The sequence below is a fragment of the Mustela lutreola genome, chromosome 1 (genome assembly GCF_030435805.1).
Source record: "Mustela lutreola isolate mMusLut2 chromosome 1, mMusLut2.pri, whole genome shotgun sequence".
Taxonomy (NCBI): Eukaryota; Metazoa; Chordata; class Mammalia; order Carnivora; family Mustelidae; genus Mustela; species Mustela lutreola.
Genome location: NC_081290.1, coordinates 279827367 through 279851856, shown reverse-complemented (window position 1 = coordinate 279851856; position 24490 = coordinate 279827367). Strand labels below are relative to the sequence as shown.

Genomic DNA, 24490 nt, shown 5'->3' with positions numbered 1-24490 from the left:
AGCACTGCCCCCTCTGTCCACACGGCCCCCGCCCTGACCCAACTCTGCCACCAGCGCCTCGTTTCCCAAACCAGACCACTTAAATGGGTGAGCAAATAGCACTGAATCCCACGGCAAGCGGCTTCATCCTTTTGCAGCAATCCAGGGCTTGGGGTGTCAAGTCCGGGCCGATGCGGCTCAGCTTTGAACACCCAACACCCCATGCAAGGGGAGAGTGGCCTAGGCTTGGGGAGCAGGCTCTTTGACACCACCGTGTTTCCAGTATTTTGTTTATCACGGACATATTCTATTTACTGAAGTAATACTTGTTGGAGCGGTACAATGGTGATAGAAGGTTTCTAGGCTTAAACAAACTGACTTAGGTTGAAATATGGAGTTGATCATAGACAAAGGTCATTCAATAATTGTATATGCATAAAGGCAAATCAGATCATGTCCTTCGATACCTAAAACTCTCCAGTGATTTCCCGTTTCCCATGGGTTCATTCCAAGCCCCTATGTGCTCTGTGTTTGCCGACACCAGCAGCCTGTCCACCTCCCTCCTGCTCCCTCTCTGCAATCTTGTCCCGCATGCCCATGAGCCAACCATTCCACTTCAGGGCCTCCACGCCTGTGTTCCCTCCACCTGGAAGGTCCGTCCGCTGGATCTCTCCATCTCTCGGGATTCCAGACTAATCTCATTACTCACATCTCTGCTCAATGCCTCCCAGAAGCCTTATGGGGACCCCCATCCCATTCACTCTCAGTCTGCCTTGCTTTGTTTTATTTCCCTTGCTGCATATATCTCTCTAATATGATACTATTTTTTAAAAGATTTTATTTACTTATTTGACAGAGAGAGAGAGAGATCTCAAGTAGGCAGAAAGGCAGGCAGAGGGGGAAGCAGGCTCCCCGCTGAGCAGAGAGCCCAATGCAGGGCTCAATCCCAGGACCCTGGGATCATGACCTGAGCCGAAGTCAGAGGCTTTAACCCACTGAGCCACCCAGGTGCCCCCGATATGATACTGGTTTAAAACATGCTTGCTCATTTCTCTATTTTCCCCACTAGAATAGAAGCTCCTTGAAGTCTGAGGCTTTGTCCTGTATCTTTAGTGGCTGAAAAATGCTGCCCCACATGGAGCTGGAGCTCAACAAATCAATGGCAGGAATTGTAGGTGGGGAGAGAAGTGGCCCTGGGAGCAGAGAGGAGTGAACCAAACTCCAGTGTCTGAGGCCGGGCAAGATGGCGGCCGCTAGAGGCTCAACCCGAGGGGCCTCATCAGCTCCAGCCTTCCAAGCACTGAGCCAGTTGGCGCCTACTCCTGAATCAGCAAAGCAAGCCAAGTCAGCGACTAAACTTGTATTAGGAGTGATGGAGATCTAACATCACCATCCAGAAATGGTGGTGATAATAACCAGCTCAGGCCAGAATCACCCATCATGTTACAACTAGTGGGTAAAAGTCTGCAGGGGGGCTAAAATTTTTACATAGTCCCAAAGAATGTGCCCACAAGATACATATGTGTTACAAAGGAGAAAAGAGTAGCTTGACCTAGCAGACATCTTCTTAGCCAAGCACTCAAAATTAGAACACCAAGATGGGACAGGCTGATTCGGCGTGCCTCTTGATACAGCGCACTGAGAAGAAGAACACTGAGCATGTCTGTGCTATTCCTGCCACAGGAGGCATGACTAATCATGAGGAGCCATCAAACCAAATATGACTAGGGATATTACACAGATTAACTGGACTATTAGGGGCGCCTGGGTGGCTCAGTCATTAAGCTTCTGCCTTTGGTTCAGATCATGATCCCAGGGTCCTGGGATCCAGCCCTGTGTTTGGCTTCCTGCTCAGCAGGGAGTCTGCTTCTCCCTCTGCTTCCCCACCCCCTACCCCCGCATGTATACTCTCTCTCAAATAAATGTATAAAATCTTAAAAAAAAAAAAAAAAAAAAGGAGTAACTGGTCTACACTCTTTAAAAGGATCAATGTCATGAAAGAGAAAGAAAATCCTAGAAAATGGTCTAGGTTAAAGGAAAATAAAGACAAGAATAAAGCATGGTACACCAACTAGAATTTTCTTTTGCCTCGATGGTCATTATTGGGACAATTGGAAAAATCTGAAAAAGGTCTGTGGATTATCTATTAATATTGTATTGATGTCAACTACCCTATTTTGACATGTGTATTGCAGTTAGATGAGAGACTGTCCTTTTAAAAAAAAAAAAAAAAAAGACAGATGGAAGTATTTAGGAGAAAGGGGCCTTATGTCTACAACCTACTCCCAAAGAATTCAGGCCAAGAGTAAGAGACAGACAGACCCAAAAAACGGGTAGGCTGAGAAAATGTAAAGCAATTGTGGTAAAATGTTAACAGTTGGGGAATCTGAGTGACGAGCATATGGAAGTTGCAACTTCTCAGCTGGTCTGAAATTATTTTGAAATAAAATGTTGGGGAGAAAAAAAAAACAGAGAGAAAAAGAAGACAGAGGCTGAGAACGGGTTGCCATCGAGGTGTGCAGGAAGAGTGGGTGTAGGAAGCCAGCTCCTCGCCTCACCGAGCTGACATCTCAGAGCCCAGGTCACCTGTGCTCGCCTCAGACCATAGTGGACCACAGCCCGAGGCAGCAAGAGCACAGGAACCCCCTCCCACCCAAACCGCCCCTGCCCACCAGGCTGCCCACCCCAGCTCTGGCTCTGTGACCTTGGGTGGGTCATCCCCACTCCCCCCCACCACCACCAACCCCACACTCTGCACCTTGGTTTTCTCCTCTGACAAAGAGGAGTCGATGACTGGCAGCCTTCTGGGGTTTCTTCCAACACAGATACTGTCATGATATTTCTAGCATCCTGTCTGGAGAGTGTGGCACATTTCTCCAAGGAGTTTAATTCGTTTGGAGAGTGCCTTTACTTTAGTTCAGCCGATGGAAGGAGGGGAAAGTGAATCTCCGGGCGCAGAGTGGGGGATGGACTTCCTTCCCGTCCGGGTCATGGTTTCCCACCTCTGCCCCCGGCCCAGCCCAGCCCAGCTCCCGTGCACTCCTCCCAGGCAAGGTAAGCACGCTACCAAAATTCATACTAAAGCATGGATAAAATCCTTCCCCTAAGCTCCATTTAGAAAGAGGCAGTGGGGTGGTGGGAGGGTGGGCCGTGACCAGAACGTGACTCTGGTCCCACTTCTGACAGGGCTGGAGCTCTCTGAGCACCGGTTAGTGCTTCTATAAAGGCCAAAGCTGTGCTAGGCTTTGTGCAGAGCTGTGAGGACAGAGTGACTTCTCTGTGTCCTGCCTCGCTCAGGGCTCCGCAGGTGACTTCCAAATTAGAGGTGGGGTGCTCAGGTGAGACCCCCAAGACATGTGGAAGCTCCTTGTCCACACAGCCTGTGGCCCCCAGCATAGGCGCCCTGGGCATCTGCCAGGATTGCCGGGAGAGCCCAGACCAGCTTGGCTATGATGGAGTGGTTGGGGGAAGCCTGGAACACAGGGTGGACCTCCTAATGTGCCCTACCACCTCCTAACACAGGTGGAGGCCAGGGAAAAGCCAGGGGGTCACTTTCCTATAATGGGATCCCAGTCTGTGTCTCCCCAGGGCTCTCGCAGCCCCTCCATGCTGCCTCCCTCCTGAGGCCGGCCTCCTCTCGGAGGCTCCCTTGGCGGCCATTTTCTGGCAGAAGGCATTCAGGCCACAGAAATCTACAAAATGGTGGGCGGAAACTGGGGCTTCCCTCTCGTCTTTCTCTGCTGTCCCCGTGAGCTCTTACCGTGGCCCCAGGCCCATCAGCAGTTATGGTCGTGGGACTTTTCAATACCCCCAAGGAGCCCCAGATTTCCCCCCAATTACCTCATGGCCAATGTCTCATGGAGCCTCATCTCAGACCTGGGTTCTGGAGGTTTCCATCAACCTTGTTTTACAGCTGGGGAAACTGAGGCTCAGAGAGGCTATTCATCCAGGAAGTGATTTCTGACTCAAGAGTAGCTTCATGGTTTTTTGTTCGTTTGTTTGTTTTTATCCCGGTTCCATGACAGCCCAGCGCGCAGTGGGTGAGAGGAAAGCCTCCAGAGAATGCAGAGACCTTTCCTGAGAAATCTTAAGGTGGATGGGGTCCATGGCCCAAACCCTGCCTATTTTCCAGGGCTGGGAAAGAACATAGATTAGGAGTCATAAGGTCCGATTAACCACCTACCAGCTGGGTATCTATTAGCTGTGTGATCTAGGAAAAGTCACTTCACCTCTCTGGGCCTCCGTGACTCCCTCAATAAAATGGAGGTAACAACTCACATGTCATAAGGCTGCATGAAGAGATACTTATGAATTTACAGAGTGTGGCCCAGGAGGCCGTGACCCCTATGATCGCCCAGCAAACCTCTTGAAAGGTATGGTTTATGTGTGTAATTTCTATGTGCCGGTCACTGTGCTTGGCATTCTCACGAGTATTAGCTCTGCGAAGCTTCCTCACACAGCAGTGCGGGTGAGTCAGGAGGAAGAAAACAGGCCCTACGGGACCAGCGGGGCGGGCCGGTCAACCCCTCCCTGCAGCCAGCCCCGTTACGCTTTTCCATTGCCTGTTGAACCTCCAGGCTTCTACTCAAATCAGCCCTTCTGCCTGGAATGCTTTTCTCCCCTCTTGAACTGGACTCCCAAGAAGCTGCAAAACAGCACAGAGAAGGCCTGTGTACCTATTGGCCGGCCTCGCCTGAGAGTGACATATTAGGTAACTAACTAGAGTAAATGACCCAAACCAGGAAGTTCGTGTTGATGAAACACAGCTAACTAACCGATATACGTTCACTCAGACCCCAGCAGTTTCTGTGCGCTCTCATTTCTAACCGTCTTTGTGCCGTCCTTCTCTATCTGTCTAGCCCCCTGAGACATCCGTGTCCCTGTCTGGGAGGTCACCCTGTGTCTCCAGGAGGCCTGAGCTCTCCCTCCTCGGACCCCCAGCCCCTGAAGGCACTATAGCCCCGTGATGGACAATGTGGGTTTTGGAGACCTACGGACCTGGATTTAAGCTCCACATCAGCCACCAGCCTGGGACAATATACATAAATATCTGAGCCTTAGTTGTCCCACCTGTAAAATGGGGGTGATTGTCCCAATGTCAGGGCGGGACGGGCTCAGCTTAGCTGCTGCTCAGAGAACGGAGAGTCCCCTGCAGTGGGTGGTGCTTGTAGCTGTCATTGGATTGTACCTGTCGCCGTTACCTATCCCAGGCTGACCCTTGGGTGTTTTATCGTCTTCCTCACGACACTTCAAGTGTTCAAGGGCAAACCTTCATATCTCACATCTCACTGTCGAATGGGGCCTGGCATACAGCAGGTGCTCAATAAATGGACCTAGATGGAGCTTCCTGCCGGGCAGGCTTTCCCGGGGCTCATAGCGCCTCTCTAGCTATGGTCTCGTTCATTTCTGGCCCAGGTAGGCAGGGTAGGTGCCCAGCAGACCCTGTGAGGGCTGGGCCTTGGTAAGAACAGCCCTGTTTGACCCCCTTTGTCCCCAAGAAGCCTTCCAGGGGACCTCAGAGGCCCCTCCGGCTGCAAGCAGGGGGCCATAGCAGCTGGAGGAGGTGCCTCATATTTGCATGGAGCCCCCAGGGCAGCCAGCCCCGAGACAAGCCAGGCCACTCCTTGTTAGGAAAGACTCAGAGCTGCTAGTCGGGACACGTAAGCTGAAGTCCTGACACTAGCTACAGACTTTTGGGCCAGTCTCTCAGCCCTGAGAGCCCCTCCTTTCCTCATCTATACATGGGGTTGTGATGTGGGTAAATGAGCTTGCCGTGCAAACTGCGTGTTAACCACTAAATCCTGTATTCACACACGCAAGAGCCTTTTCCTTGGTCTGTAGCATTTATAAGCTAACATTTTAAAGCCCTGCTATGTTTGGGCACTTTCCGACGCATTATCTAAATTAACTTTCATACCATGGAGAGGGAGAAGCAGAATTTCCACTGAGCAGGGAGACCCACGCGGGGCTTGATCCCAGGACCCTGAGATCATGACCCAAGCTGAAGGCAGATTTTAACTAATTGAGCCCCCAAGTGCCCCGAGGTGGGTGTGTTTAGCTGCAGCAGGCAGGCAGACAGAAGCTAAAAATCACCCCTGGGTCACACAGAGCTGGGACTGAGAACCCAAATCTGATGGATGCCAGGTTCCCTGACTTCATGTGGCAAATGCAGGTTGGGGTTACCATGTTGTGCCAAAACGGGCTGGTTGGTTCCTTCCTTCCTTCCTTCTTTCCTTCCTTCCTTTTTAAAAGATTTTATTTATTTGAGAGAAAGAGAATGAGCAGAGGGGAGTCACAGAGGAAGAGAGAGAGAGACATAGACTCCCCGAGGAGCAGGAAGATGTGTGGCTCCATCTCAAGACCCAGAGACCATGACCTGAGCAGAAGGCAGATGCTTAACCAACTGAGCCACCCAGACAGCCCCACGGACTGGTTTCTAACAGCCGGATCTCCAAAGCCCTGCCCATAAATGGTAAAAACCTTAAGGAACAGACACAGAGTACAAGGATTTTTCGGCTGGGTCTTTAGTGTTCAATGAAGAAAGCAGGGCCAGAGAAAGGAATGAGCCTGCCCAAGATTACCCAGCAATCGAGAGTGAGAGTGAGTTCTAAGAAGCCACCCCCACCTCACCTGTCCTCCAGGTTCTTTCTCCCCATGCTACAGGGGCTCAGTTCCCAGAGCTGAATTGGGGGACGTGAGTCTGGGCACCCTCCCTGACTTCAAGGCTCACCAGGAATCCAGGGGCTGCCTAGGGGGTCTGGGGACAGCCTGATATGGGGCCCCCGTGTCCAGGGTGTTGTGCCCTGGGAAGGTGAACAGAAGGCTTCCCAGGGCTGTGTCCGGTAAGGGGAACAGACTGTCTAGCCCCATTGTCCTTTCTCTGGATCCGTGTTTCCAAGGTGTGAGGCACACGCACAAAGGTTTGAGAAAAGGTTTAGGGGGTTGCTGACCTGGTCTTACATTAGCAACATGAAGGAAGTTATGCCCTGTATTTCCTTTTCAGCCGTTCTGAGTATTTGGAGGAGAAAATCTCCCAGGGCACTTGTCCGTAATGCCTGACATCAAGAACCCCTCCCGTCTGAGCAAAGGGAAAGCAGCCACACGTCTGAATTTAGTGACATTGTTCTGTTTCCATGACATTTATTTTCACCATTACTACCATGAAGGTGATGTACAATGGCTTTATCTTTAAGGGAGCAACATGACGTTTTCTCTAAAAATGAACGTATTTACACTTTAAAAAAACCATTGAGAATATTAAGTCAATAGTCAGATAGATGGCAGATTTCGAAAATACTGGGGAGGGGCAGGAATGAGGGCCCCCAAGAAGTGCTGCCCTTAGTAGCTCTGGTTGCCCTGGCCCCGGAGGGTCGGGGTTGGTAGGTGGGAGCTATGCCAAGGGTGTGATGGAGGGTCTGGGGGACACGGTGAGCAGACAGGAGGTGGGCCTGGGGACTCCAGACCCAGTGCAGGGCTGAGCATGGCATGGGTGGTGGTTGATGGTTTCATGGCTGTCGAGGAAGCCTGGTCTTTTCTTTCAAGCCCCTGCCCCACAGCCTCAGTTAGCTGAATCCCTCCCTGTCTCCAAGGAAACAACTGATGCTTCAGTCTTGAAATCCAACAGCTGGGGACCTAATTTAATTCCTGAGGTTTCCTATCAGAAAGTGAGGCTGGCTCAGAGTGGGCCTCCATCAATACAAAGGAAACTACTACTTTTAAAGTAGTCAGTAGTCAGTCCTCGATCAATACAAAGGAAACTGTGGACAGTGTTTCTTACTCGCTCTAGATCCCTCTGTAATAACCCACCGTAGCCCAGGAGCTGCCTCGTCCCACATCACCACGGTGGTGACCGCCAAGCTAATGCCCCCGCCAGTCACTGGCGCGGGACCAGAGATCCAGACTGAGCAGGAAGAAATATACAAACGCCGGTCAGACATTATTTACACACATCTGTCCGTTGCAGTCTTGCCAGCAGGGAAAGTAGTGAAAGGATAGAAGAAAAGAATCATAAACACATTTGTTTCATTTAACCCAATCAAGTGGTCACGCCCCTTGAGTTGGACATGGGGGACATTGAGAATTAGGTCTGTAGAACTTGGGTCCAGAGGTCATGGGTTGAGGGACCAGCCCGAGCCGAGGGCAGAGGCTATCCAGAAGCACTGTGCACACCCGTCAACTGCACATGGGAATTATTTCTTACATTAGGGCAAAACAATAAAAAAGCTGACCTCACAGCAGTCCACAGTGATAGAGACACTCCCATCGGCTGGCAATCAGCCAAGTTAATGGCTATGGACAATCCTTTTCTCCACGGTAAGTGGCTTTGAAGCCTAAGAAGATTTGATTTTAAAAATAAAGGTGGGGGCGCCTGGGTGGCTCAGTGGGTTAAGCTGCTGCCTTCGGCTCAGGTCATGATCTCAGGGTCCTGGGATTGAGTCCCGCATCGGGCTCTCTGCTCAGCGGGGAGCCTGCTTCCTCCTCTCTCTCTCTCTGCCTACTTGTAATCTCTCTCTCTGTCAAATAAATAAATAAAATCTTTAAAAAAAATAATAAAGGTGGTGGAAGTACATAAAAACCCCTAGTAATTACACATTCATGCTCAGTGTCAGATCAATTGCGTGGATCCCTGGATCGGTGATGTTTACCAACACTTGGCTGCTGGCATTTCTCATGTGTGTGACCGAGTAATTGACCTCAGTTGAAATTTTAATTAAAAAATTTAAGAAAATTTGGCAATGTCTGTAAACATTAGAACACTTAAGAGAACTTAATATTCCCTCCGTTTAAACGTCAGTTTTTTAGATCGGAAAGTATTCCCTGAAATCCTTAGAAAAGGCTTGTTTCTTGGAGGTATTTGCAGCATTTATAGGAGATTCAGATTAATTAAATTTGCAAATGCAGTTCAGACAATCTAAGGCAATGCTTGCCAGTGGAAACATAACCACAAGCCACATAGGTCATTTACAATTTTCTAGTGGCCATGTTTTTTACAAGTCAAAAAGGAGAAGGCAAACTGAATTTTAATAATAAAATGTGTTTAACGCAACCTATGCAAAATACCGTTTCAACACGTAATGCATATATAAGTTATTAATGACACACTTGATGTTCTTTTTTTGAACACAGCTTCAAAATCTGCTCTGTATGTCACCTTCCCAACCCTTGTTCAGTCGGACTACCGTGTTTCAAATGCCTAATCTGTTGGTCGCTGTATGGGATATCACAGATCTAAGGGCACTTAATTAGCTGCCTTTGTGAGCAGTATTTATTATTTAAGGACGCTTATTCCATTTGAACTGATCTGCTGAAATATTAATCAAAGGCTCCCTGAGAGTCACTGTTAAAAATTACTGGACTTATAAATAAAAATGAGTTTCGGATTGTGAATTTACAAGTGAAGGAAAAAGCCAGATTTTTAAAAATTTGATTGTTCAAGAAACTTTTAAAGTAGTCACAAATGGCCTTCCTAGTGCCCAACAGCGGCCCCCAAGGACCTCACCAACCACGGTTCAGATGGAATCATAGTCACCAACCTCAGCATGGCCCTCAGAAGAAAGGTCTGGTTATTTGTTACTATTTCACACACAGAATGTCAGATCTGATGAGCCCTTAGATGTTTTCTGCCCCAAGCAACCCATTTCACTGGTAGAAAAACCAGATCAGAGAAGAACGCGTGGTGAATTAGAGGCCGGGCCCAGGCAATGCCCCGGTCTCCTGACTCCACCCTGTCCTCCCCAACCAAGGGCTTCACGTCTGTTCTCTCGGCCTCTTTGTCCCCAGTTGGCTGATCAGGAAATGGATGCACACACCTGGAGGGTAGGGGGACCAACTGGTCCTGGACCCAGGCCTCTAGGGAGCACCAGCAGAATGAGACAGTGTGGTCCCCCCAACCCCGCATCATTCATCAGTCAGCACACACCCGAGCCCAGAATCCAGGCCAGCCTGGCCCAAGAAATAGCTGTCGTGAGGCCCTGGGTGGAGCCTGGCACTGGGACTGCAAAGGAGAGCAGGCGAGGAGAGGCCATGACCGGGTCTGCCAGGGCCCCGAGGTCCAGGATAACCTGCCCAGGGCCCACAGCTCTCGGGGTCACACAGAGTCTCTCTCCTTCTCCCAGCTTCCTCCCTCTTCTCTGTTGTTTTTCTTTCCTTTTTTTTCTCTCCTGGGAAGCCCTTGCTTCCTTTAGGCAACCTGATCTGCCCAGCACACTGATTTCGCCAGGAGGAACCCCACAAGCAGATCTGGGGTCCACCTTGCCCGCCGAGGGCTGGGTTCCGCTGGGGTTGGGAGCCTGTTGGACCTGGGTGGAGGGGAAGGACCCCCCGGGCAGGCGGGAGGAGCGGCCTCCCAACAGCGGCCCGCCCTGGCCTTCCCTGCCTCATTCCCCGGGCTCTGGAGCGCACGGTCCTGCCTTCCCGGCCCTTCCTGCCAGGCTGTAGTTCCCAGCAGGAGACACACACCACCAGGGACCCTTCAGAGGCTTTAAAGAAGCAGCATTTAGTGCAATGAAATCTCATGGTAGGGAGGCTCCTCCCTGCTCCGAATGCTATCAGTCCCCCTGGAAAGTCGAGAAGAAAATGACCGTTTGGGGACAGGGTATCTCTATTGCCGTCCTCCATGTCCCCTTCAACAGGGAGCTCAGGTGTCGGCTTCAGGCTTCAGGGCCTTTGCATCCTTTTAACTTTCCGCTAGCACGTACTAGAAATCGGTTTCCATCCTCATTTATTTTTATGTTTACCTTCACCTCTTACTTAGGACATATGATGTCAGTTTTCCACTTACAATAGTGACATGAAGTTTCCTCTCAACACTTGTTAGTAATAAGGAAGGCCATTGACTATAAACATAGTTTCAGAAACGTGAAGTAAATGTCCGTCCAGGGAGTGGGGTGGGCCAGGCAGGAGTGTGAGGAAGGAATGAAAAGGACTGGGGGTTAGGGACCGCGGCTCCAGGAGACCCTTCGTCTCGCCCTCCTGAGCTCTGCGGGGGCCCTGGGTTCCCACTTGCTGTCAGGCACCACTCCAGGCCAGTTCCCCGGGGCTCTGGCAGCAGACCCCTATGTCCCAGACTTCATTCTGAGCCGAGGCTGGCGGCTGGGGCTCATAGAAAAGGACAGGGGGTGGCAGTGATGGAGGTGGGGAAGGAGGGACGCCCCTCTGACCATCTGTCTGTCTTAGCTCGGGGCAGAAGGTGGTTGGGTTCCAGGTGCTCTTGGCAGAGCCAAAGCCAAGCCACCCCACATGGAGCCGAAGGCTCACATGTTCCCGCTCCCACAGTGAAATGGCTTCCCCGAATCAGTGTCGGGTCAGGAGCTCATGCCTCTAGATAGGGGTGGAGAGAAGAGCTGCCCGCACCCTAAAAATCTCCCCAGTTCTCCCCATTCTCCTAGTCGACTTGGGTGCCCCACCTGATGGGGACTCTCTGGGTCTCCTTCTGAAAGCAAAGTGAAAACACTTGGTATCTCCACTGCCAGGTGGGCCCAGACTCTTGGGTCCAGAATTGTTTCCATGCATTCCCCCCATCCCCAAAATGCAAGCTTCTAACAGAGGCAGGATGGGCCCCTGCTCAGTTCCTGCCAGACTGGACCCCACAGAGGCCAATGTCCTCTGATGAGCACAGCCAGCCCCTGAACTTTCTGGCCACCTGATGTCCCAGCCCAGATTGCAAAGGAGGAGCCCAGATTGCACCCAAGAGGAGCTCAGGATGGGGGAGGAAGAGCTATCCTGTTCATTTTTGCCCTAAACTACCCCTACTCTGGCTGCACTGGAGCCATCGGCTGTCTTTAATGTCCGTTGGCTTCCCTGAGTTGTGTTTCTGGACAGTTCTACTGTGAATGTAGAAGCCTAGTGAATCGAGAACCTCAGCTTCGGGGTTGAAAATACAATCCCCAGTGGTCCTACTTCTCTGAAAGGCAGTATGCTCCCTCCTGAGAGTTGCCAAGAAATAGGGCTGGGGAGTTCCCAAATCTATGGTGGGAGGCGTCTCCCTCCTCAGACCCTGGGGCCCTCTGTGGAGACACCACTTCTGCTGCCCACACCATCTCATGCCTGGGAGTCTTCTAGCACTGTCCAGGCAGAGCCCTGGCCCCTCCGGGAGTTTCCTGGACCCTCTCCAGGTCCCAGTCGCCATTGCCAGAGCTGGGGCCTCCCTGGGACAGTCTTGGCTAGAAGGCTAGAAAGGTGAGTGAGAAAATGACCAGCAAGGGGGCCAAGAGGACACAACCCAGATCCTCCAGCACGGGTGGCAGGGGTGGGAAAGGGGTCCTACCTGAGAGGGCTGCTGTCAGCAATCCAACGATCACAGAGAAGAACCACATGTCTGGTGCCATCTCTGACTGCTATGCGTGCCTGCCCACAGGAAGGGCCATCCTGGGGTCCAGAGGGGAACGTGGCTGCTATGAGCTCCTCGTACCCACTCGGACCTTTGCTGCTCCTGTTTATAACTTTCTGTCTGAAAGACGGAGAGCACTCCTTTGCACGCATGCGACCAAACCCAGCCTGTGGGTGTCTCTAACGCCTCTGTGCTCTACTTGTGGTTTTGGTCTCCAGGAAGCCAGGCTGATATCACAGGGGCTGAGAGGGAGAGCCCAGCTGCCTCTGCTGTGAGCCCACCCAGCCTGGCTGAGCCCAGGAGTCACAGAGTAGGACACACACATACACATACACACACATATTTCCTCCTAGTGTCTCCTAAGGAAAAGGGAAGTGAGGGCATTCTTCCTTTCTGGAGACCTGATTCATAGTAGATGCTCAATCAATACATGTGGGAAGAGTGGACACATGACCCAAGGCCTCTCCCGGTCCCTGGAAATCCAGCTCTTCTGGGATAAAACCCCAAGACTTAACTTTAGTCCTTGGGTGTATTAATGGCTGGGCAGGAGGGTGTGGTCTTATACTTTTGAGAAGAGAAAGCCTCAGATTCCCTTAAGAGAATTGTAAGTGGAGAAGATCTGAGAGATGGTTGGTCCCCATCTCCTTACAGGCTGGAGGTGTCCCCTGAGAAGGCACAGGAGACTATAGGACCCCCCATTGGTGAGCACTGGGCTGGGTATTCGTTCCTCAGGCATGGGGGCTGGTCCAGGAAGGACAAGCAGGGTTTCAACAGACAGAGGTGGTGGAAGGCCTCTGGAAGGGCCAGAAGGAATAGCAGGAGCAAAAGTCCAGACTTCTGGGGAAATGCTGAGTTGTTAGGTTGGTCTGTCGTGGATGCTCTGTGGGTTTTTATTTTTTTAAGGTTTTATTTGTTATTTTAAAGAGGGGGAAAGAGCATGAGTGGGAGGAGAGGCAGAAGGAGAGGGAGAAAATCCCAAGCAGACTCTGCACTGAGCATGGAGCCCGAGTCAGGGCTTGATCTTACAACCCTGAGATCATGACTTGAGCCAAAAACCAAGAGTTGGACGCTCGCTCAACAGACTGAGCCACCCAGGTGCCCCTAGTATGTTTAATTTACCACTGTACTCCCTGTGAGGCACACTGTAGATGCTGCCTGAATGTTGCTGAGTGAATGAAGGGACATATAACTTAGTTTGGTTGTATAAGCAGGACCCTCAAAGAAACTGAGTCCAGAGGAGACTGGTTCCGTCCTGGCCCTTCCCTATAGGACCTCATCTCAGCTTTACCTGTCCTGGCCTGACACTTGCTTCCTCCTCGTTTGACTTCATTTCCCCATCTGTGGAATGGGAAGGATTTCTCCACTGGGTCCCAGTCCAAGGGGCCATCTGATGTTGCAGGTTTGGGAGCCACAGAGAGCTAAGCCCCTCTACCTTGAACTTGTGGGGTGAACCAGACTCTGGCACCAGTGGAGGCTGCCCTCTTGTGGAAGGTTACTGGTAGCACAAGCCGCCCATGGGGACCTCCATCCCCTGGGTTCGCCTCCATTCAACTGATGCTTAGGGGAGACTTTGGTGTGGGGAACTCTGGCATGGGCTCTGTGGATGGTGAAGACAGGAGGCCGTATCCCTGCCCTCAAGGAGCATGGAGTTCACAAACCCAGGTGACCAAACCACAGGTCAGTGTAAGAGAACACAGCTAAATGGGCTGGAGAGGATAGCTAGGCTTCCATTTCTGACAATATGATAAGCAGCATATACTGAAAGTTCTCCTGATACAAAACACACAAAAAAGAGTTGGGGGGACAAAAATATTTGTAAAACTTTTTAGAAATGCAAAGTTGAGGTGGCAAGAAAGTAACGATAATTATCAGAGCCTAAAATAACAGGAAAGCACAAATCCAAAGAGATCATTGAGAGCAGAAGCAGAGGTTGCCCTGAGGTGCCTGCTGATCGCAGGTGGCCAAGGTTTTCAGTGTAATGAGACAAAACCTATAGCCAAGCAAATGAAAAGCAAAATCAGAGGCCTATCTCCTATAGCAAAACAATGAAAAGCAACACCCACAGTGAATGAATGAAGAAAGAAAAAAACTCTCAACGGGATCAGACACAGAATGTGCTTGGATCAGCATTGACTCTGAGTGGAAGAAAAAGAAATGCTAACCCTAAATGCTCTTAACCACAAATCCACCTGCAACAGGGTCTGAGAGGGAATTCACAGCCCTTGTGATCCAGAAACAACACCACCACCACCACCACAAAGAACAACAGGATAATTTAAAGCAGATAGCATGGGGAGCCTGGGTGGCTCATTCATTGTCTGCCTTTGGCTTGGGTCATGATCCTAGGGTCCTGGGATCAAGCCCTGCATCAGTCGCCCTGCTCAGTAGGAAGCCTGCTTCTCCCTCTCCCAGTACCCCCCTGCTTGTGTTCCTCTCTTGCTGTCTATCCCTGTCAAATAAATAAAATCTAAAAAAAAAAATAATAAAGCAGATAGCAGTTCCCAGGGCACTTTGTAGAAATAAATGCAGAAATCCTTTATGAAGTAAAGTAACTCACCTTAAACTTATGCCTCAAAGAATTCCCACAGAAAAGTTCCCAGGAATATAAGCTCACATGTACAGGAAGAAATAAGTAAGTAAGTAAATAAATAAGTAAATAAATACAGGACACAAGTGTATTAATCAGGGTTTTCCAGAGAAACAGAACTAATGGAATTTATGTGAAAAATTTTTAAAAAGATTTATTTATTTGAGAGAGAAAGAGAGATTGTGTGTGTGTGTGTGTGTGTGTGTGTGTGTTGGGGGTGGGTGGAGGGAGAGAATCTTCAAGCAGACTTCCCACTGAGCACAGAGTCTGACACAGAGCTTGGTTCCATGACCCATGAGATCATGACCTGAGCCAAAACCAAGAGTCAGATGCTCAACCAACTGAGCCCCCATGGACATCCCATATGAAATATATTATAAGGGATTGTCTCAAGTGATTTTGAAAATTAAGTCCCAAGATCTCATTTGGCAAGCTGGAAACACAGGAGAGTTGGTGTTATCATTTCAGTATAGGTCCAGAGGCCTGAGAACCAGGAAAACAAATGGTAAGTTCCAGTCAGAGTGTAAGTCGAGAAAGGCAAGGGGAAGACAGGTGTTAACCTGCAGACAGGCAGAGAGAGACAATTCTTTCTTACTCCTTTTTATTCTATTCAGGCCTTCAACGAACAAAGTTTATCCACAGTGGGGAGGGCAATCTGCTTTATCCAGCCTATTGATTCAAGGCTAATCTCACTTCAAAAGCCCCTCACAAACACACCCAGAATAATGTTTAACCAGATATCTGGGCACCCCACAGATCAAACTGACACATAAAAGTAACCATCACAACAAGGCATTTTAAGTGAAAATTGCACAAAGCAGTAAGTAACAGATCCAGGTCATCAAACACTTTGGCTACTGGACTTACAGTATACATAATATAAAATAAGGATGTTTCATATGCTTAAAAAAATAAAGTTGGTAATTGAGGCTGCAGATAAGGAACAAGAGACTATAAATAAGGAACTAAGTGACCAGGAAGATTTAGAAAAAAAATACTTCTATAAATGAAAAATATAATCTTCAAAACTAGCAATCCCATGGACAGATTAAGCAGCAGATTAACATAGTAGAAGAGAAACTAGTGAGCTGGACAGTAGGTCTGAAGAACTCTCCCAGAATGCCACACAGAGTGACAAAGAAGTGTCTAAGAGAAGACTATGAAGCAGAAGTTAAGAGACACAGAGGATGGAACAAGGTGAGTAGGTCAAATCCCAAACTGATGAAATAAATACATAGCCCTCAGATCCCAGAAGCTTCCCCCACTCCGCCTTGTTAAATAAAAAGAAATCTTTCTCAATAAAACTTGGGGGGGGGTGGAATAATTTTAAAAAAGGAATAAAAATGCTTTCATACACACATCAATCAGTAAATAGATCTACACCAGTCACTTGTGGAAACAAGATTGCTACTCCCCGGAAAGAGGAACTGCAAAGTAGACTCACAGCTGACTTTTTCATCTTAGATAGAAGCTGGAAGACAATGGAACACCATCTCAAAGTGCTACGAAAACAGTCGACTTTAACTATGCTCCAGGAATGAGATCGAAAAATCTACAGAAAGGGAGAACAGATGTGCAAATCATATATCTGGGTTAATATCCATAATATGTTAAGAATTCATACAACTCAATAGCAAATGAAATAAATCTGATTTTAAAATGGGCAGAGGATTTGAAAAGACATTTTCCAAAGAAGACATTTGAATGGCCAACAGACACATGAAAAGATGCCCAACATCACTAATCATCAGGGAGATTTAAATTAAAGCCACAATGGGTTATTATCTCCCACCTGTCAAAATGCCCATTATCAAAAGGACAAAGGATGTAGAGGATGTAGGGAAAAGGGACTGTCTGTATACCTTTGCTGGGAATGGAAATCGGTGCAGCCGCTATGGAAAACGATACGGAGTTTCCTCAAATAATTAAAAATAGAAGTACCATACGACCCAGCAATTCCACTTTGGGGTATTTTTCTGAAGGAAATGAAAACACTAACTCAAAAAGGTATATGCAGCTCCGTAGTCTTTGAGCGTTATTTACCAAAGCCAAGATACAGAAACAACTTGAATGTCCATCTGTGAAGGAATGGATCAAGAAATGGTTGGGTGCCTGGGTGGCTCAGTGGGTTAAGCCTCTGCCTTCAGCTCAGGTCACGATCTCAAGATCCTAAGATTGAGTCCTACATTGGGTTCTCTGCTCCGTGGGGAGCCTGCTTCTCCCTCTACCTCTCTCTCTGGCAAATAAATAAAATCTTAAAAAATAATGCCGTAAGAAGTCAGGACAGGAAAGGAAAAGAAATGAAGGACAAACAGAATGATGGTAGGTTTCCCGGCAGAGGGCACAGAGTAAGTCGAGGTGGGACAGCATGGGGGGAGTATCCCTGGGAACTGATATGACACCCCTCAGTCACCCATGTTTCATGGATGTGACCCTCTGAGTAGGAAGAGTAAGACACACCCGGCTGGGTACCCAACTCAATGAGCTCTTATTTTTCTGAGAAGGGAGTGACTGGGGAGGGGCAGAGGGAAAGACTCTAAGTCTTAAGCGGAGTCCACGCCCTGCATAGAACCCAATGTGAGGCTCAATCTCACGAACTTGAGTTCATGGCCTGAGCGAAATCAAGAGTTGGATGTTTAATGACTGAGCCACCCAGGTGCCCCTTAATAAGCTCATTTTTATTTATAACTTTTAAAGCCAAGACTCTTTTTTAAAGATTTTTTTTTTTAAAGTAAACTCTGGGCCCAACATGGAGCTGGAACTTACAACCCCAAGATCAAGAGTCACATACTCTGACTACTGAGCTAGCCAGGGGCCCAGGAGCCAAGCCCTTTTGAACTCAATTTGCAAGGACACCTAGTGCTCCCCCATGCTGTGGACAGCCCAGGCATCTTTCATCCAGACTGTGTCTCTCTTCTGACCTTGGTTGAGCAAAATGAAACATGCAACATTATTGAGGGATGTAAGTCTGCCTCTCTGGCCAGAAGGAAGGGGAGCCCTAGACCTGCATCCCCCTCCTCCATATGGCACAGGGGAAAGCCTCCTGCTGACTGACCCTAGTGAGTGCACCCTATTATGACCCATGCTTCGAGTGGAGTCTGCCCTGATTCTCACAGCAGCACAGGGAAACAGGGGCTCTTTCTAACACGCCCATGCAGATCAGGAAACTGAAGTTAGAGACACGATTCGCTCAAGATCCCACAGCTAAGATGTGGAGTAGAGTTAGGCTCCAAACTCAGGTCTGTCCACCCCAAGACCCTGAACTCTTAACCACAGGCAGTTCAGCCTTCAGCATGAATGCTTTGGCTGAACCATGGCCTCTCAGACAGGAGGGCTCTGGCTGTATGGGGCTCTGAATCTTGGACCAGCCCTGCCCCACCTCGAGTCAAGCCCAACTCCTGTCTCTGGAGTCCTGAAACTGTCCCCACCACAGCACAGCCAGCTCCTTGTCTTTCCTGAGGTCCAGCATTTTCTTCCATGGTCTAAACATCCAGCACCTAAATGTACATACATTAACTGTCGTCACTTGGTCACTCATTCAACAGAGATATCATGTGTTCTAGGTGCCGGGGACACAGCACTGAACAAAACACAAATGTTGCTGTCCTTGGTCACACCATAAACAATAGACGTAACAGATAAGTAAATTAGACAAGAAAAGGAGTGGAGCTGAGTCCCGGGTACTAGGAGGGCGTGTTAACAGGGGGTCGGCTTGCCCCTCTCAGAAGAGCCTTGCTTGCAGGCAGGTCACTAGGGAATGCGATCCCAGGGAACAGAGAGGAACACAGAGGGGTGACAGAGGAGGACAGTCAGCAAAAGGGCACACCATTGGGTTGGCCCCACTCTAGAGGGTACTACTGGATATCAGACTTAGGAGATGGTTCTCAGAATGGTCTGCCCCAGGGATAGCCCCATTCCTGCCCCCTGCTGCACCGCAGCTGAGGGAGAGAGAAGTTGGCATCCTGTCCCCCCGCTTGCTGGTGCCTCCCATGGGTAGACCTTCTCTGCTGGGCATTAACATAAGACACAGAGCATTGCATGCTTGGTCCCCAGGCCCCACCCAGGGGGTCATGAACAACCATGTCTTCAGCCCCTCTTCCACAGGCAGCAGAGGACCCCACGTACTTTCACATCTCTGCCTTGTTCTCCCACCCCTGGAGGACTTCCATTTCTGGTTAGGATCCGCCTACTCCACTGTCCCATTTGTGAACCAGGCCTGAGGTTTTCCTCCTCCGTCAATGGCAGCTCCACCGCAGCCCCTCAAGTCACATGATCTATGGGTCAGAGCAGAATTGCTAAGGATAGTCTATGCTCCAAATTCTAAACAGGCCCACTGCGTACTGTGCCCTGTTCTTGGTGCGAGGGGATGCAAGGCGCAAAGTCTGGGTCTTCTCCATAGAGGCAGTGTCTCGGCAGGCCCCAGACCTTCGGATACCTAAAACCTTCCCCAATACAGCAACCACCTCAATCTCTGTGGGGCGTGTCTCCCCCTTTCAGCCCATAGAGAGTAGCCGTTCTCCACCTCGTCAGTCTCAAGCCTCCTCTATATTCTTAAAAATTGTCAAGGGCTCAAAGAAATTCGGTTTTTGTGGCTTGTACCTATTGATACTCATCATATTGGAAGTTAAACTGATAAACTTTGAACATTTATTCAATTCATTTGAAAATAGCAACAATCGGGGCACCTGGGCCGCTCAGTGGGTTAAGCATCTGCCTTCAGCTCAGGTCATGATCCCAGGAGCCTGCGATCAAGCCCTGAGTCAGGCTCCCTGCTCCGCGGGAACCTGCTTCCCCTCTCCCTGACTCTCTGAGCACCACCCCCACCTCTTGCTATCTGTGTCTCTCTGAACTAAATAAATAAAATATTTTTAAAAAATAAATAAAAATAAAAATAGTAACAGGGAACTCACCACGTGTCAATGTAAATAGCACTTAAAGAAAAATCACTATATATTCCGAACCAAAAAAATTATTGGGAAGAGGAGCATGGTTTTACACATTTTCAAATCTCTTCAATATCTGACTTTATAGAAGATGCTTGGATTCACATATCAGCTTCTTCAATCTGGTGAGAGGTGTTGTTTTGGTCAACATATACAGTAAAAAAATCTGGCCTCATAATATGCAATTGGGGAAAGGAGGAATATTTTCATACCCTTTTTAGGTAATTTTAGATATTCTCTGATAGTGCCACAAAATTTGACAAGTGATGTTTTCTAAAGGTTAGTTGTAGTGTGAGATCTGAAACTGTATCAGTGAACTTTAATCCACTGTTAAATTAAAATCCATTGGCTTATCTTACACTTTGAATGGGTCTTTTATCCACGCGTGTTTCTGTAATAACATGCGTCGGTCATTCTGGAACATACTGGCTCGAAAAAGTTACGCGGATCTTCCAAAGGTTGACATATTTCATTATACGATATCAAAACAATCACATTCATTAATATCATCGGTGAGCTCATCAGAAAACTTTTAAGTCCTAGGAAGCTGTCAAGAGCATGGTGGCAGATAAGAGTTTTTCTAAAATTCAAATTTTCACTTAAAAGCTCCAATTTCATCACTGGCAGCAAGTACTGTCTTGTGCTTTCTTGGAAATAACAGGCTTCCTTTGCTCGGTTTCAAAAAATTATCTGCCAAATTCTCCAGTCTGAATAACCATAGTTTTTGAGTAAAGATGGTGTTCCATGGGGGGATGAAAACCCCACAAACCCGGCCAGCTAGCTTGTTGGCAAACCAGAGAGCAGCAGCAGAATTCTACTTGGTGGTGACAGCGGCCAGCGGAAGAGCACTCTGGCTGGTCTCATCCTGTCACACAGAATCCCAAGAAACTGGGCACACAGGGTTGTGCTCTAATAATGTTAATGATTTTAACTGCTTTGTGGAGGCCATTTTTAAGTAAAACTAGACGTTTTCCCCCCTGCTTGTACTCTGAGCAGAGGGTTGAAGAATTCAGTGGCTTCTAGAACAATCTTATGCCACTGCAGCTAGCTTTACCCATTATGGCTTTTGTCCCAGGCAAATGAGGTCATGGAAAAGGCAAACGGTGTCTTCAGATTAGTACGAAAATAGTTCTGATCTCCTAGAACCCAGAAAAGGTCTCGGGGACCCACAGGGTGCCCATGGACTCAACTTTGAAAACTCCTGATTCCACGGGAAGGGCTGTGGGGCTCAGAACCCAAACCTCACGCACCCTGAAACCCTAGCTCTTCTCTGAAGTGCTGCCTGAGACACAGAATCCTTCTTCGTGGGGCACCTGGGTGGTACAGTCAGTTGAGCATCTGACTCTTGGTGTCAGCTCAGGTCCGGATCTCAGGGTTGTGGGATCAAGCCCTGAGTCAGGCTCTGTGCTCAGTGCAGAGTCTGCTTGAGATTCTCTCCCTCTCCCTCTGCCCTTCCCCCTGCCCTCTCTCTCGCTCTCTCTCAAATAAATAAATAAATCCTTAAAAACAAAAAATAAAAAGCCCCCTTAGAGGGGCAGCCTTGTGGACATTTGGCAAAAGGGACATGCTGCCAATTGTCTCTTCTCTCCCATGGGCAGGATTTCAAGATCTTTCCTTCCTCTGATCACTCCCCATTGGACTTTCAAGTGTGGTACCCGCTGGACACAACACTCTGTTGAACCCAACCTGGAGTTGAGCAGAAGGATACCCCCCAAACCAAATTTGATCTTTGCATAACAAACCCTTAGAACCACACTGAAGCAACTCTGGAAATTTAGGAAATGAAAACAAATCATTATACTCTCATCACATTGACAACTGCTGCTCTGTTGTGACCTCAGGTGGCCCAAACAATGTTGACTCATCCTGAATCTGTTGATGAAATCCCCAAGGTTTTTATTTTTTCCGTCCTGTTACCACTAAGCCACGTCATCTTGACCCTTTGCATGTGGGGCCGGATGAACCATAAATAGACCCTGACATTCACATCTGTCCCCTGCCCTGTGGACATCTTCTGGTGTCTGGAGTCTAATGGCCAAAGTTTTTGTTTGTTTGTTTGTTTTGTTTTGTTTTTGTTTGGGTGAACTTTTTCAGCTTCGTGTGATCTGCAAATGAGTTCACTCTCATCCAATATCAGCAAGCTCTTTCATAAATTCTCGTATGGCCATTTGAATCTAGCATCAGAACGTTCAATGTTGAAACACACTCACTGATGATGTATACCTTCCCATTAGTTTCCCAGGGCTGTTATTAACAAAATACCACAAATCTGGTGACAGATGACAGAAGTGGATCCTCTCACAATTCAGGAGGCCAGAAGCCTGACATCAAGATATCAATAGGAACAAACTCACTGCAGAGGCCTTCCCAAAGTCTGCCCCTTGTCCCAACATGTCTTATGGTGGCCCAAGTACCTTGGCATTCCTGGATTTGCAGCTGCAACATCTGCTGTCAGCCTCTGTCTTCCCAGCACCTTCTCCTCTTGGCAGCTCTGTGCTCTCTCCCTCTGCTTTGCTCTTATGAGGATGGTTGTAGATGGCCTTTAAAGCCCACTGGGATAATCCAGGATAAGTGCCTCTTCTCAAGATCCTTAATTTAGGCGCGCCTGGGTGTCTCAGTTGGTTAAGCATCTGCCTTCAGCTCAGGTCATGATCCCAGGGTCTTGGGATCGAGTCCTGCATTGGACTTGCTGCTCAGCGGGGAGCCTGCTTGTCCTTCTCCCTCTGCCCCTTCCCCACCCCTGCACTCATTCTCACTCTCTCTCTCTCTCTGACAAATAAATAAATAAAATCTCAAAAAAACAAATAAAATCTTTAAAATAAATAAATAAATAAAAATAAAAAGCCTCCATGTCTCCATGTCTCATTCCAACTTTACCTTTCATTATAGCCTTTATTATATGTGACACTAAATGCACCTTCTGTTCAGTTTTATTCCCCTCTCTTCCTTTGTTCCTTGTCTGTCTCCCTAAGCACTGGGACATCACTGCCACTGCCACAAGGGCAGAGGTTGTGTCCTTTTTGGTCTCTGTTGTATCCCCAGCCCCTTGAACAGCACCCAGCACATCGTAAGCAATCTCTAAACACTTGTTTTCTTTGTCAGCTAATTAAGGTGCAGACATTTCCTGAGCTCTTATGACGCGTCAGCCACGGGCCTTGATTATCTCATTTTAATTTTTTCTTTAAGATTATTTATTTATTTATTTGACAGACAGAGATCACAAGTAGGCAGAGAGGCAGGCAGAGAGAGAGAGAGAGAGGGAAGCAGGCTCCCTGCTGAGCGGGGAGCCTGACATGGGGCTCGATCCCAGGACGCTGAGATCATGACCTGAGCCAAAGGCAGAGGCTTTAACCCACTGAGCCACCCAGGGGCCCCTATCTCATTTTAATACAAAAAAGCCTGTCATCAGTAAGAGACCACTTCATAACTCTTAAAATGGCCAAAATCTAGAGCAATGACCATAGCAAAGGCCAGCAAGAATATGGAGCAACAGGCACTCTTCATTCATTGCTGGGGAGAATGTAAAATGGTACAGTCACTTTGGACGACAGTTTTGCAGTATCTTATACAACGAAATATACTCTTACCATATAACCCAGCAATCATGCTCTTTGGTATTTACCCAAAGGAGTTGAAAGATTACATCCACACAAAAATCTACATGAGGAAGCGGATAGCAGCTTTATTTGTAATTGCCAAAGCTTGGAAGTATCCAAGATGTTCTTCAATAGCTAAATGGATCCACTGTGGTCCATCCAGACAATTATTCAAAAGAAATGAGGTCTGAAGCCATAGAAAGACATGGAGGATTCTTAAGGGTGTGTTACTAAATGAAAGAAGCCGAGCTGTCAAGGCCACCCACTGCACGCTTCCAGCTATGTCATGACCTTCCAGAAAAGGAGCAAAGATAGTAAATTCAGTGGTTACCAGGGTTTGGAAGTGGTGGGGGTAGGGAGTAGGCACATAAGGAAGAGGAGCACAGAGGATGTTTAAGGCAGTGTATAATATACTCTATTGATGTTAAAATGACGGCTACGTGTCGTCATACAGTTGTCCACGGAATGTACAACACCAAGAGTGAACCCTAAGGTAAATGATAGACTTAGGGTGATTATCATGTGTCCGTGTCAGCTCATCCTCGGTAAACAATGTACCATTCTGGTGAGTGACGTTAGCAGTGGGGAACAGTGGGACAGGGGGTGTATGACGATCTCTGTACCTCCCTCTCAATCTGGTTATAAACCTAAAACTGCCCTAAAAAAATTAATTTTTTTAAAAGATTTTATTTATTTATTTGAGGGCAAGCAAGAGCAAGAGAGATCACAGAGGGAGAGGGAGAAGCAGACTCGCCACTGAGCAGAGAGCCTGATGCAGGACTCGATCCCAGGACATCAGGATCCTGGCCTGAACCAAAGGCAGATGCTTAACCCACTGAGCCACCCGGGCGCCCCTAAAAAAGATTAATTCTTTAAAAAAGAACAAAAAAAAGACAAAGTCCTTGACTCAGTGGAATATATATTCTATCAGGAAAGACAATAAATCCGTAACTGGATGAGTATTGTATGCCCTGAAGACACGAACACAAGACAGAGTGACAGATGGAGAGTGCTGGGGATCCAGCAGGCAACTACTTAGGACCACCAGGAAGGTCTC

At 48.3% G+C, this 24490-nt stretch overlaps 1 protein-coding gene across 2 annotated transcripts in view; it reads right to left on the bottom strand.

The window, feature by feature from the left end:
• Positions 1–12498, bottom strand: part of CD6 (CD6 molecule) — a 38631-nt gene extending 26133 nt beyond the window's left edge. For both annotated transcript variants that reach the window (XM_059143668.1, XM_059143670.1), the window contains exon 1: positions 12245–12498. In XM_059143668.1, coding sequence (XP_058999651.1) covers positions 12245–12305 — 61 coding nt within the window. In that variant the 5' untranslated portion in view covers positions 12306–12498. The remainder of the gene's footprint in view (positions 1–12244) is intronic.
• Positions 12499–24490: the final 11992 nt, after the last annotated feature.